Raw genomic sequence first — 16,020 nt, forward strand, 5'->3', positions numbered from 1 at the left:
TGCAGAGCATTTACCCCCTTCAGCCTTATATACCTTGGAAAGCAGCAGTTAGCATTATCTCCAAACAAGGCAATATGTGATATTTCAGACTTTAGTAGGCACAGTAAGAACTTCTATAGATTAGAAACCACTATGGGTAAATTAAGTCTCTTTTCATTGTCTTACTCATGCATTGTTTCCTCCATCCTTATTGTGCTCATATTCAATAACACAACAAAGGGAGTTTGCATTGTAATTGCAAACACATCATCTTCCTCTGCCAAAATAYATGCAACTCTGCCAAAATCTGTGCAGCACTTGCCCCTTTTATTTGCAGGTCTTTCCATATAAATCAGCTTCTACTTATAATACAAGAGGATAATGCACACTTATAGGTAAATTCTGCAAGTCAGACCCAAGCATTCACTGCATTTTGTACTGCAAATCTGAACTCTATTTGCACTGAAAGTTTTTGGAAACTTTCTGCAAATGTGAACAGAATTGAAGGTTAAGAAACAGTTGAGAACATAGATACCTCTTGGAATCATACATTCAAAGACTTTTACTAYTTGTCATTTTGATGATGAAAGAAGCCTAAAAGTTCCCCAATAYCCTATTTACGCACCTTGCAAGGCAAGCCCCTAACTGAGATAGTAAATCTATGTAAYTTCTAATCAAAATTATAATCTTTGCAAAAGCAAGCACTATCACAAATTAATTTCACGTTGCAAGTGAAGAACAGTAACAAGCAATAGARAAATTAGAATTTATAGGAACAAAACTCTTCAATATTTCCCCCCTCAGCATTAGTTTGCAATTTTCCATCAAAATAACAAAATAAAAGGAAGGCAAGCTCAAAATGCAATCAAGTTAGGCTTGCAAGTATGGAGGAGATGCACAAATTCTAAATAAAAGCCCTGTCCATTTTCATCTTCCTGATGAAAATCAACTCTGAAAACACTGAAACGTATTTTAATCTTAAATGTATATGTATYCTGCAAAAAAATCTTTTAAGAGATAAGTACATAAGCAAACAGTCCCATGTTGGATGTCCTCAGAAATAAAATAATGGACAGAAGGTAGAATGGAGAAGTTTTGGAACACATTTGCACTACAATAATTACTTGTACATAGTTAATCAAGGATGCAACTGTTGAACAAGCCTTCCTCACACTTCATAACTGAGAACAGACTTTCTGTCAAATTGATTGCCCAGTTTGAAAATTTGTGAAAAAAAAACCCAAAAAACAATTAGTCTGTATTAGTTAGAACAAATGTTTTGCCATGTAAAAACAAAGCCATTTGTTACACTGACAGATGGAAATGAGTCCCCCCAGTTTTGAATGGATATTTTCTCATTTCAGTACTGAGAAGAAGGAAAGATCCATTCTCAACAAAATGGTAGATTGAATCATTCAGAAGACAAATGGTCACACCTCTGAGACTCTCAGAGGCCACCAGTCTGTGAATAATATGTACTTGGTCTGAAGGGACCTGTATCAAGTCGTTGCAAGATTCAAAAGCAAAAATTTTCTCTTTTCAGGCAGCTTTTTTTCTCTGTGGGAAAAAAATGTACCAGGATGGCACTAGAGATGAGTTTGTGATCAAGGCTAGAAACATTCCAACCTTCTGTTTTTAATTGCAAACTGAAACACCACCCAAGAAAAGATGTCCCAAGAAACCTCATTTCTTCATTGCATCAAAAACTTTGTATATTTTGAATGATTATGCAAAGAATCRTGTTTATTTAAAACACTGAAGCAAGTCTGAAACTTATGATAAATGGAAGCAGTTTAATGACAAATTATGAATGATCCTTACGTTATCGTCTCAGAAAGATCACAGAAATAAAATGACAGGGTTTTAAATTTTTTTTTTTTTGGAGTTATTTAATACTTGTCTAGTCTTAAAGGCCCAGCAGATTGTTGGATCCTGCACATAAATATTGCTAGGTCTTGGTCATGAAACAAAATCAGAAGAGAAAGACAGAGGAGGACAAAAGAAAGACAGAGGGAAAGGAATAAAAACCCAATTACCAGAAGTTTTTAAGTTTGGAGCCTAATATCCAATTCCAAGAAGTTTTATTAAAAGTTTTTTACAAAATAATAAATAGTGACACCCTAATTTCCTCTATCCAAGAAACTTTATTATAAATATACAGTAGAGTCTCTGTAGATCAGCGAGATCCCTGCAGAGGCTCCTAACTGAGCTTTCTTCAGAACTGTCCCATCAAATGCAAATTTTACAGAATGCTGAAAAGAAGAGTTTTTCTCACTTTCCAGTGGCACCTGTCTGGCTGTTAACATTATTTTAGAGCCAAAAATATAATTACATGTTGTCTTGTATCAACATAAATACCTTCCTAATGCAGGTCATCTGTTGCCCTGTGTCACTGTTTGCTTTCACAGTTTATCACAGCAGGTTTCAACCACCCAAAAACTGCTTTCTGTCRTCTGAGCTGGAGCTGGGCCATGCTTTCTCAACTCTAGCTGTGGCGCAGAATTCACCATCAAAAGAGTTGCAGACAAAAAGAGCCGTGTTTGAAGAACATTTTACAGTTCCTAATCTTCACACTAATTTAACTTATCCATCTTTCTCTCTTGCTGAGCATTGCATAATCCTTTTACTGGTGAATAGAGTGCAAGATGCAGTGTTTTACTCATTACATTTTCTTTCATTATGTATGCCTTTAGAACTAAATGCTTACACATAGTTCTATTGTGATTTAATTAACAGAATTGCTAAATGCCTCCAACCAAGTACCTCAGTATTTCTATCCAGATATCATTCTAAAAGTATTGCATTCTGATGATAAATACACATATAAACAGGCAAAAAACCCAACCCTCCATCAGCTGAAAAATTATGTTATCAACTCCCAAAAGTCAAAATACTTGAAGTCTCAAGTCTGTTCTTCATTGACAGATCAGCAGTATATTATGCCCATATTAAGGAATTCATGGATAGGAAATGGATAGGAATTAATGTGTTTTCTGACAGGCCTAAGATTTTTTATTAATTATTTGGAGATGACATGTTCTTTTTTAGATGTTTTAAGTTGAAGGTTGATTTGTCTCAAGCATTACAAAATTTCTGGTTTAATTGGAAAACATTGCTTTGTAATCTATGACCTACAGTCTAGTCTTYCCCCAAGATACAGCATTCATGGAACCCACTCATTTAAAAAAAATCCCTTAAGCAACAACTAAAGTAAATAAATACATGCATGAAGATGAACTATTACTTTGAAGAAAACTGAAATTTAACTGACTATAARTGGAGAAATGATCAGGACGTCCAGAAAACACAACTTCTGAATCACAGAGCTTACACAAATTACACTGTCATTGCCAGTCTTATCCAAAATAGCTGTATAGATATGCAAAAGATTTACAAAACTTCATTTACAGTTTTCAGAACTTGAACACGTCAATATTTATTCCTGTAAAAAGTCAATGTGACAATTCCTGCTGGCACAACTAGACTTACATAAAATGACTAGTTATGTTAAGTGTTTMTAGGAAGAAGATCTGTTGTGTGCACATATGTATTTACTACAAATAATGAGTAAACCTTGAAAGCTTCTTGCTAATGTAAATCATAAATTTAAAAGTAAAAAGTGTTACTACATGTGAAGACGGATCTTTGCAAGACTACAACCGGAGAAATGTGATTACTAGGAAAAAAATATTTAGAGGAGGTAAAACGTTTGTTAATGTCTTTGTATGTGTTAAAACCACCTTTTTCCTTTTTTCATCTTTCATAATTGCTTAATAAAAATATCAAAATAGTCATAATAAAAAATAAAAAAAAAGAAGTCTAAGCTTTTTGCCTTGGTTGATGTTTTCTCATTTTCCAAATCGCATCACTAATACATTATACAGATTCTTATTAGTCATAATTATCAGTTAGTGACCAATGAAATACCATTTCATTTCAGTTTTGATCAAATATTTTATCAAGCAAAGGCTAATAATGGCAGCATATTTTACTACATGCTATGCAATAATCAGGATTCTCCAGATTCAGATTTTTAACTGCTATCAAAAAATCTGGGGCACAATTCAACTCCCAAATTCTTCTGTTTGGCATCCAGTTTAGGGAGGTGGGCAGATGGGACTGGGTTTTGGTGTTGTTTTGCTCAATATAAGATACCTATCCCTCTGTGTGTGCGTGTGCAGACACACAGGAAAAACACAAAGCAAGTTTTCACTATAGTCACTGAGCAGCCAGAGCCAGATTTCTTTATTCTGCCCTCCATGGGTAATTGCAGAGGCCACTGTTGTGCAAATATTTCCTCACATCTTAAGCTTCACTCGCGTCTAACTTTATTCAACAATATATGTCCTGATATGATACAAACTTCCACTGCTCTGATCTGCCTCAGTAAAATTACACTCATAAATAAAAAGACACAGCTTTTTGCAAGATCAAGGTCTAAAACCCCATTCTTCTGCAAACCATTAAGAAGTGCAAAGTTTGGCGCAGAAGTACCCATAATGTCAAACAAATGTTGCACAACAAAGTGGTAATTTCCCAACAAATGGAACATATTAAGAGACCTGAGTAGGAAAAATACACAAGCATACACAGTATGCAATTTGTATCACATTACATCTGGGATTTGAAAAAAACAGCAGCAAAACTTAGGATAAAAGAAATGTAATAAAAATGTAGAAATAGAGCAAATTTTCTTTCACCCTGTATCTTACCAAGTTTACTTGCCTCAGCTGTTCCTTCCTATATGTAGATATGTTCCATATATTTTCTGCATACATTAAAATTCAGAATGGAATTTTAAGAGAGGAGAGTGGTTAATGTTTATGTAAATAAAACAAATTCAAAACTACCAGGAAAACCAAAAGCAGAGAAGCCATTCATTTTCRTAACAAAATTGTGGTCACTCCACCTAGTCAGTGGACACCCAGAGGCCCTTGCAGGTTTACAAGGGTACTTTTCCATACCTGAGAAGAAGTGTGCCTTGAAGCCTTTTTTGGACACAGTGTTGTCAGACCGAAACTCAATTCGCATGTTGTTGTACTGAGAGGTGATGACTTCAGGCACTTCTGTGCCGCAGAATTTACCGTGGAGTTTAGAATCAGAAGAAAGGCCACTGCGAATCTCCACATAATCGTATTTGCAAACCTGAGAAAAGGAAGAAAGAAAAAAATTGGCTAACCAAAATAAAAGCATGGAGCTGTTCACAACAGCCAGAATTCTGATTGGTATATGCTGTTTAATAATTAATGAACAATATCCTTTTTCACTTTCTCCTGATTGTGAAAGCACTTGTAAATTCTTACAAACTTTTGTTGATTCTAGGTAAGGATATTTTAAGGTCTCTAACACATAGTTATACTATGAATTATGTTCAAAATTATGTTTTTAGAGATGCTGACCTGTGTTTAGTATCTAAATTTCAGAATGCTTAGAATCATTTCCACTTCATTTAAAAAGTAAACATTCCATTGACAGTAAACTCAAATCTAGAAACATTCATCCTAAAAATTATACCCATCTGTGCTATAGACCACATACCTCAAACCTAAAAATATTCTACTGACTGCATCTCAAAGGTTTTAAAAAAATACTCATTTTCACTTAGAAGCTTCCAAGGTAAGTTTTTATGCTAATCTATATATAATATACGCATTTATTTTCAAATATATAACTCTCCACTATTAAAACCATACAACTTTCATTAACAGTAGCATAGCTATAATTTGAAAGCAGGATGCATGCCATTTGCATTCAAAGGTTAAAAGTAAAGTAATATAGTGTAATAAAAAAGCCATATGCAAGGCCTATTTCTCATTGTAATACTTTCAATGYATAATCCCCTGGTCAACTTAAAGCCATCCACCCAAAAACTTCTAAGCTTCTTAGGCTCAACTATCAATCAYTTAGTCAAAAATGTCCCAGTTGTCRGCAATTAATAGCTTAAGTGAAAACATTGGCCAGGAGGATTCATACAGGCTTATATTGTCCATTAAATCCRTGTTGTCTTTGAAAAATTGCAATTTCTGGTCAAAAAAGAAGTGTCAGGGGAGCTGCAAGGGAACAATAGAAAAGGATGTTTTGGCCTTCGCTGTTCTCTTTCTCTATGAAAAATTGTCATCATTTCAAGTTGGTTTAAATATAATAAAGAAGATACAGATTAAACTTTTATCATTACCGGAAGAATTTCATATATTGTGGAGTTGGAAAGTGACTTATTCAGTTGAAAATCTTTCTGGACACAAAGATTCATGAAATCTGAGTTACTGTCACGTGCTGATTTATATTAATTGGAAAATRTATTTAYAATAATGCATGTGATTTTCAAATATAGCTCACTAYATTGATAAATCCCAGCAATTTCAGCAATATAATAGCGGTGAGCTTTTAAGGTTCCATAGCTTTCAATCAGAAATGAAATGTAATTTCAGATAGGTCTACCTTCCTCTTTACTATACTGCATTGAAAATAATTTACAAGTTAAACTGCAAAATGTGAATGYAAAATATGAAAATTGTAACAGTGTAAAGGACATATTTAACTTGGTCCTAAATGGAGCTTCTATAATAACAAAAAAAAAAGTACTTGATAAATGTTTACATTTTATGTCTGCACTCATATAATATCCAGAAGATTCTAATGTATTGTCTATTTCTTCTTATTTTCACAGGCATCCATCCTTAGTACTACTATTTAACAGTACAAAGCCAAGATTTAGTAGCGCAGGAGAGGATCAAACTGAAGTTCTGAATATTGAAAGACATTTACAATTTTTCTATCTGCTTATGCTACATGGCTTGAATGACCTTAGAAAAGTGATTTAGCTTCATTACACTTCATTACAGGTGTTTTCCTTGCAAATCTTGCTTAAGTACCAAGAAAGTGGAATAAAAATATTTTTATGATTTGTTCAAATGGTAATTAAATTTTGATTCTTTGTGATTTTAAAGTTTTTCTTACATCTCTTGCAGTTCTAGCAATTATGATTGTAGGACATGAGTAACATATATATCATTGAAAACTGGAATTTCATGAACTTTAGATCCCACTCTAAATAATTATGGGGGGAAAAAATTCTTGCATTGTTGCTGCTGCAAATAATATTGAGGTATTTTGGAGAAGTCCTGGCTGGTTTGGTTCTTASTTATAAAGTAAACTCCACTTTCTATCCCTTCAAATACCCCTGCCCAAAAGGTGGGCCACCCTTATATATCAAATKCATAGCTACAAATTTATTCAGTCAGAAATAAGATCATGGGATTTGTGTCCTTAATGCCATGCGAAGAATATAAAAGCAAACTCAGTGGTTACAGCACATTATGGCTGGACTGTGGCAAGGAAATTCAATGATATGACACAGAAATGCCTGTGAAGCAGAAAAAAGGCTGAAAGGGATGTGGAAACCCATATTTTACCGCTTCTCATCCAAAAAGCACTGCAACCCCCTCCACTTTGTATAAAGCTGTAAGGAACCTCCCTAACCACATGGAAGGCTCTGCCCTGTCCCTCTTCCCACCTGGGCAGAWGATCCCCCATGCCTCAGGGATCTGCCCTGCTAAAAAACTGCTGCTGCTCTTATTGTGCCTTATTTCTGGTACTGCTCATTTCAAAATAATCCCCCAGTGAGATACCTGTGATTTAAATGCTCCCTCATTCCATCACTAACCACAGTTTATGTGTATTCTTTGTAGTCAGTCTGTAAAGATGATTTGGTTTCTCCAGATTTTCTTCTCTTGAATTCTTTCCAATATGCTTCAGCCCCATTTGCTCTGTTTTATTTTGTTGATAAAAAAGTCAGCTGAGACTCAGCAGAGAACATTTTTTTTTTAATTTCTTGCAATACATATACATTTAGATGATATGTAAAGGAGAGCTATACTTTCCATGTTTGTTTTGAAAGAATCCAGAAACWGTCCCAAAACGAAAACAAGAATATCCATGCTTATTGTCAGCATATGAAAGGTCAGCAAGGGTTTYAAAAGACGATATCTATTCTCGAACGCTTGTGAAACCTTTTAGCGCATAACAGATTGCGCAGCTCTTTGTTCACAGTTACTTACTTCATTCCCTTCTAACTCAAAAAACTCAAACTTCATGGAAATTCGGTATTGAGTCGGGGCAACCACCTGCCACACACAGTTTTTGTTCGGAGGGTATTCTTTTGGCCACCCTGGTGTGGTTATAGTCCCATTTAGCTTTGTCAGGAGTCCTCCGCAAGCAGCTGTAAAATTAAAAGAGAACATCATTTCTTGACAGAAATTGTTTTATTATAAACAGAAGCACACTGAGAAGAATCAGTCCTCACATTACTTATACTGCTGCAATGCCCAGACAGAATAATCAGAATGTTGCTTTATCATGCTTGGTGCAAACAAAGAGAAAGAGACAGCCCCTATCTTGAACAGCTTGCAGGTTTGTRGGCAGAGACAAGTTTCAGGACTACACAAGGCGTTATCATATTCATTCTTTTCCCTTCCCTCCAGAGACTCTGGTTATTCTCTCACAGCATTTCCCATGCAAGTCCCCTGACCTCACTGCCCTCCCCAAGACCTTGACCACTCCTCTTCTGCCAGAGGGATACTCAAGATGTGCGTCTCTCCTTGATTACTGATACAGCATCAGCCCTACCTGTGTCGGCTCACATGGCTGCATATGCCTCCCATAATCTACTGGACAGGGTCACTTCTTTGGAAGAGCAATCACATACACTTCAGTCACAATTACTTTTGCTGAAGTACAGATGTTCAAATAATAGAGAAAATGCCTATTATTTCCAAATATATGCCAAATAATCACCTCCATAAAACAGAAAAACACTGTACTATGTTCTTGAATGCAGTTCAACTAGCAAAGGATAAACTCATTAATCTTTTCCATCTGTGTAATTTTTTTTTTTAAAGGAAAGTAATGGGATTTAGAGAGGCTCTCAATCACACTGCTACATTGATACCGTTACAGCCCTGTGACAGCACTGAAAATCATCCACAAATCTCTTTCCAACTACTCTCTGCTAACAATGAATGCTTTAAAAACYRCYTATTCCAGTCTAGYTGATGATCTCGCACACTGCATCTAYTCCATTTATTACAGCTGGGAGAGCTCTCCAGTTACTGTAGCAAGGCTCATTTTGTCCACTCAGASACCCACCAGTGCTCCCCTGGTCCCTAGTATTCCACACAGCACACTTCTTGGTATAGATGTAAAAGCAATCTGGTGGGAATGGGTGGACTTAGACCCTGGGTCACACCTCAGTGTATGAAGAAGGACCACACATAGGTTCAAAGACTGCACCCAGATGACGCAAGCTGTCCCCTCAAATAACCCAGTCTGGGTCAGAGCAACTATTGCCAGATTTCCATTGATACTTTTAAATGGTGCTCTATTGATCCTTGAGGGAAGGGCAGAAAATGTGGAAACAGTGAAGAATAAAAGAAATCTTAATGTTTTCAAATAAGCTGCAATTGGTGGAGACTTGGATTCAAAGACCATRAAGCAAATTTCTGTGCATGGCAACACTATAGTGAAGTATAGGGCAAAGTTTCTAACTTAGAGACTTCTACTGCAGCATCATGTGTGAGTTCATAACTAGCTCACCCTCCAAAGCCCCAAAATGTAATGAGGACATAATGTTCACAGTGACTACATGGCAATTTTAATCCAGCAGTCCCAAGTACTATCTAAGTACAGTGAGTGCCACCTCATGTAGAATAGACACAAACACACATTTAAGGAGAGCTCAGGGTTTTTGCTCTACACTGAAGTGCTTAGAGTGACTTCTTTTGACAGATTGGGTGCCAGGGATATATCTCTTTTCTATTTTTCAGAGGCAGGGGGAAGAGTGTTCTGAAAGACTGGTAATCTTCTCTGATACTCTAACTTGAGTCAGCAAGCAGACTAGACTGAATTCCTTACATAAATTTGGGCTGATGGTCAAAAGCCCAGACACCAAACCTATGTCGTCATGGCCCCACCTTTGATTAAACTTATTGTCTTATTGTGTGCCTAATATGCAGACATCCAAATAAATTATTTTTCCAATGTTCTCTTTATTAAAGGTGGGGAAGTGAGTAAAACAATCAAAAAAAAAAAAAAAAAAAAAAAAAAAAAAAAAAAAAAAAACCATCATGATCTGAGCCACAATCTAACATGCCTTTAATCTAGGACTAACATCACTTCACACAAACATGCAACAAACAAAAAAATCAAAAACAACCCCACAGATCCAAAAGCAAAATAACAAGAAAGATTTSCAAAGAAAATACCCAAATTATGACAAATAATGGATTAAAGCCAGGAAATGGGAAAAAGAGAGACCAGTGAATTGCATCAAAAGAAAACCAGGACTCCAAGTACTCTTATTTTCAAAATCCATTCGCTAGTCAAACAGATGAGCTAAGAATAAATTTKTGCTCTCTCTTGACTTATTGGTATCTGTGAGTAAAAATCAAACAATAATTGGGGCAAATGATCAAGAGCTTACATTGCTTTCCTTTGATATGAAATATGCTTAGAATGCAAAATCTTATCTCAGTTCAATCMGGTGTTTACACAGACTTCAACTTATCTCTTTTTTTTTTTCCTCCAAATGATTATTTGAACATGCTTTGCTCACCCTAAAAAGTAAGAAAAGTCCACAGTGTGACTCAGAGTGGGGAGGATTTCTCTGAGCTTTGAGCTAAAAGAAAGGATTTTGCTCTTCCAGACCTGCCAGCTACCCAGGCACATCCCAGACAGAGGTGGTCAGCGGAAACATTAAATATTCTGATTCTAAGAAAGTGGGACATAACTCTCCTGATAACTGTGTCRTTGTGCATGGTGAAAGACATTGCTTTAGTGAGTATGAATAATGTAGGAAGTGGTATGAACTCCCCCTTKGCTCCATTCCTGATGGAATAACAACAAAATTTGCAAAACTAAATTGCTCACAGACATCAGATGAGCATGGCTCCAGCACTGTTACTAAAAAGGGAGCACTGGTTTTCCACTTTGGGTTCCCCAGATCTCATGCTGCACAGACAAAGCCTAAGAAACGTGCAGCATTTCATCCAGGCAATGGCACTCTGAGAGCTTTAGGAGCCCACAGAACAGCAACACACTGTATGTACCTTCACAACTCTTCTTGTCAGGACCGAGTTCGTAGCCAGGGTCGCAGGCGCACTGGTAACTGCCCAGGGTGTTTACACAGCGCTGCTCACAGCCACCATTGTCAGGTTTGGCACATTCATCTTCCTCTACCAAGACAGGGAAGAATGCAAAAATGTGTTAAATAATTACCTTCCTCAGCTGTAACTACTGGATCAATATTAGCCCAGAAAGCTGCGTGCATGCCATTATAAGAGATACAACATAACACACTATRATTGCTGACTAGAGGATTTTCAAATGCTAAGGAGACCTGTAATGGAGAAAATAAAAATTTGTCCTTTGTGGGGTGTGGGTGTTTGCATTTCCTTTTTTTGAGGGTTTGTTTTTTTTTTTTTTTTTTTAAACAATATCTACTGACAGCTGCAGAACTAATTTATAAGCACTTTGTGTGCAGCATACAGTAATTCAGGCAGCCATAATCTAAAGGTTGTACAAAGTATTGAAGGAAAGATTGCAAATCCACAGTAGGGTCAATTGAAGGGCACTTTATCTCCCACAGAATCAATCTGTGCATTATCCTGAATTCATACTCAAAAACAGATTAACAGAATCCTCAAATCCCAGGTTTTTATTCTACTGATATTAAAAGGAAGAAAATGAATCAGGGCTGGGGGAGGGAAAGGAATTGTGTATTCTCTCTTCTAGCTCTGAAATGCACGCATAATATTCATTGCTAAAATATTCCTCAGATGCTGGAATATTGTTTCCTTATATCAGGACAAACAATTTCTCAGGAAAAAAATCAGAGCTACCCCTCTCATGCCTGTAGCCATTAAAGTTATAATTTTCTACAATAAAAACTATCAGCTAGGATTAGAAAAGCAATGGTTTGTGTCTTTTCAAAAGAGCAAAAATGTTCTCCTGGTGGCATGACGTGCATTTCGGGTGTCACCATGGCCACACCACTGCCAGTGGCTTTAGCTGCACCACAGGAAGCTCAGAATGCAAATTACAAACTTTCCATGCCTCAAATGCTTCAGGCACAGCTGCAGTTTTATGACACCCTCCTCACCCCCAAAAACACCCCAAACTGAAGGAAGACTATGAGGTCATTGATCAACATGATTTCTCATCTGGGKTTTTTTGGGTCTTCCTTCCTTACAAAAGTAATAAATTGATAAAGCMGACTAATCCAGAAAATGGATCAGAAAAAAWTGTCGAGATTTAGACAAAGAAAAGAAAAAAAAAARRRMMRGKWAAAAAAGCCATTTACAATTATACTCTTTAACTTTATATTTGATAATACAATGTAAACAAGTACCGCTTTTAATAAAATTAGATATGTTCCAAAACTAAGTTAATCAATTGAACCTGAAGACAGTAGAAAGTTGTGCTGAAYATGTTCCTTCATTTTTAGGACATTTTTACTAGGAGATTCAAAAACCTCTATTGTTTTGTTTTGAGCAAGTTATATGCCCAGGGAAAAAAAATATGCTAAAGACAATACAGTCTATCTGTAAAAAAAAAGATTGAGAAATATTTTTGACATCCTTTCATAATTGTTCTAGTCCAAGTAGAAGTGATAAGCTGTTCACGACTCCCAAAATATGCTTTAACATTTACCTTTAAAAAAGTTAGCYGCAAACCCTGCTTTGTTAACAGTTCCATCAGAAACAAACTTCATCCACAGGGTATTAGAGGTAGATCTAATGTCTTCTGGCTTGTCATAGCCACAAAAGTGACCAATTAAAGGACTGTTCTCATTTGTTCCATCTCGGATTTCCAAGTAGTCATATGCACAGTTGTCATGTCTTTCAATCTGTAATAAAACAGAATTTTCAAAGTGACCTATGTGAACTTTTAAATACCAAATATCAGTCAGATAACAAACAGAACTGAAATTTTGTTAAGTTAAGGTTCACGCAGCAGGAAGATGAACAAGAATCATTGAACTCATTTTAAYTATACCTGTTTTCTACAAGAAAAAATTATTGAAATGTTACTAAGGACACAGCAGTCTAACTGGGAAAAAAGTTACTAAAAATACATTCTCACCTCTAACCTTCCTAGTATTCTGTCAAACTTCTACTCTGAGCTCAAGTAAAGTCATCTTTGCTCATGTACACCCAACTAAAGAAGATTAATGCCTAAGCAACTAAACAAGTCAGAAATATTCATTGTTTTAGCAAYATTAAAAAAGCTCAATTTTGATCCACAGGATAAGATTTTTAGATTCTTCCTTAATCCTCCATACAGAGCAAAAGTTTGTATTTGTCACTATTCACTAACATTGCAGGATGAAGGTAAAAATTGCGGTGCATGAATAATTKGATGCATCTGAAAAATTAGATACAAACACACATCTAAAATGATCAGATCTTAAGTAGTCAACAGAACAGAGAACAAAATGAAGTCATCATTTTTCTGTGGCTGATGTGTCTAGTTTCTGTTGCTCAATTCTTGATTTCAGGTGTCATCTTTTGATTTCCTGGGTCAGTGAGTGAATCTTYGCTGTACTGATGGAGAAACTTACCGAAACCAGATCACCTGAAAATCTCCCTTTTCATTTAAACTTTCTGTTGGATGACATTGAAACACAGACTAATATGTGAGTGAGCATGTGTGCATGTCTACTTGAGTAGCAAGCCTTGTGTTGTTTACATAATCATATTTGCAGAGTCAGTCAGAATGGGAATTGTACCAGGGAGGAAAGCAGGAGTAGCCCAAATACGACCTCATCCAGAAGCTCGATAACACACCATGCTTGTCTTTAATGAGAATATCTCTTCTCCACAGAATTAAAAACCCTCTTGAGCTGGGTAATTTTGCTGCTGGAATACTTCATATCACTCAATCTTATTTATAAAAGATCCAAGCACTCAAAAATAATTCCTCAAAGAAYGCTCTTATTCAATGAACTGGCTGAATCAGGAGAGGCGAGTTTAGGGATGGGGAGGGTGACAGGATTACAGTCAGGTAGAAGGGGTGGGGAAAGCCTCAAATTTAATTCAGCCCGTCAAAATTCTGTTAAAATAGTAAAGGAATCAGAACTAAACCAAGCCCAGAAAAATCCACATTTGATCTCCAGAGCCTTTCTTGTACCTAMGCTTCACAGTAAGTAGAGGTATCCCTTGGTTCTCTGCTCTAATTGCGTATCATGACCAACACAAAGCTCAGGAACCACCACAGACTAAGGAGCTTTCACTTAGCACAGTAAGATTTCTAATGCAAGGGACAAAATTGGGGAAAGGAACCATTTGATTTTATGTCATTTTAATGGCATCAAAAGATGGCACTTACACACATTTCTCTCCTCTTTCCAACCTTGCCATTCTTCAAGCATTTACATGCAWAATTTTCTCCCATTCACTTCTGTGTCACAAACCATATTCCCATTTACTGTAATTTTCTMGGTGTTTGCTCAGGAATTGCTTTGGGACAGAGTTTGGGAATGAGGGAGGAAAGAAAGTCAGGAGGATTTGGGATGCAACCACYTATTGCTGATTTTAGTGACAACTGTATGTTTGCAATTAATGGAGTCAGGAATGTGTCTATATTAGCACTTCTAAGTTTTTGACAATATCGATTTCAAYTTTTCACCAATCTAAATAATACATTTGTGACATCATATTCCAATTTAAAACAAAGTCTGCCTTGTTATCTCAGTAAAAATCAAGAATTGAACTGGTCTAAAGGTTACCAACATCAATGAAGTAATTGTGCATTTTTCCCATGTCTATGGTCATTTCAGGCCTCCAGATTTTCAATTAACATCAGTTTTTTCCATGTTTCCATGTTTTATGGGCAATATGGAAATTATGATTATTCATCAGCTCAGYGTGGCTCTGAGTAACTTGTGCCAAATTTCCACTGAGGTGAATTAGTATTTTTTTTTTATGAGGACCACTTTATTTTGGGCAGAAAAGAACAGCTGAAACTACATTTTGTATGGGAGTAAGTTTCTGAACTTCCTGACACTACAAAAATCACCCAGATTGCAAAGTGCTATTAAGTTTCCAAAAAAAAAAAAAAAAAAAAAAAAGCTATTTGAAAGCTAGCCATTCTACAATATTAATTTAATTTTAATTTAATACTGGTGCAAGTGATGCCACCACTGTCAATATCATTATATCACATGAATAAAGTMTTACACCTATATATAACCTAGTAGATAAGTATTGTGATTTTGAGAAATAACTGGTGTTAAGGCATATGGTAATCAATAAAAGAAAAAATGTTATAAAATGTGAGGATTTTATCTGTACCTTAAGTTTTAAGATTATGTGGTACTATCATCGGAAAACACTACCATACAAAGTTCTATTACACTTGCAATAGTTTCTTATTCCTCCTACTTCATCCTATATTTTCTGTCTATCAGCATTATTCTTCCTACTTCCTATTTGCTCCTTGAGGAAAATCTTCTCCAATTAATGGAGAGATCCCTAGTGAGATTGGCTGATCCCATAAATCTTGTTGACTGGAGCACTAACATTTCATAAGATTTATATTACATGCTGATGAGAAGAAATATGTGAAACATTAGCAAATTAAAAAAAAAAAATAAAGCTTTTTACACAAAAGTGCATTTCCTTTAGGAAACTGAAAGATATCTTTGGCACCTGAAGGCCTTGGAGGAAADGCTGAATTTGAATGGCATCAGAGAACTAAGTTGAGAAAATGCGAGAAAAATTACTAAAGCAGGCATATCTGTGCAGGAAAACACTACGAAATCTCCCAGAGAAAAGGCCAGAGATGTTCTTAACATCCATTCTCAAAAAAATGCCCCTTGTGGGTAGTTTCAGGTTTAGAAAAATAACAACAAAACCAACCAACTAAAAAAAAAACAAAACAAGAAAAACCCCAAACCAAATAAAAACCCTCATGAAAACAAACAAATACTCCAGAATATCTTTGTGTTGTAGTACTCCTTCAAAAGAAAAAAAAAAAAAAAAAAAA

The 16,020-nt window shown here is 35.9% G+C and overlaps 1 protein-coding gene across 2 annotated transcripts in view; it reads right to left on the minus strand.

Annotated features, from left to right (window-relative positions):
• The window catches only part of TLL1 (tolloid like 1), a 126,458-nt gene that overhangs the window by 15,946 nt on the left and 94,492 nt on the right, over positions 1-16,020 (minus strand). For both annotated transcript variants that reach the window (XM_057375386.1, XM_057375395.1), the window contains 4 exons: positions 12,685-12,880; positions 11,082-11,207; positions 8,037-8,197; positions 4,944-5,124 (listed from right to left, as the gene is read on the minus strand). In XM_057375386.1, coding sequence (XP_057231369.1) covers positions 4,944-5,124; positions 8,037-8,197; positions 11,082-11,207; positions 12,685-12,880 — 664 coding nt within the window. The remainder of the gene's footprint in view (positions 1-4,943; positions 5,125-8,036; positions 8,198-11,081; positions 11,208-12,684; positions 12,881-16,020) is intronic.

This window comes from Malurus melanocephalus, unplaced genomic scaffold (genome assembly GCF_030028575.1).
Source record: "Malurus melanocephalus ecotype Western Australia unplaced genomic scaffold, MMel_1.1 scaffold_9, whole genome shotgun sequence".
Classification (NCBI taxonomy): Eukaryota; Metazoa; Chordata; class Aves; order Passeriformes; family Maluridae; genus Malurus; species Malurus melanocephalus.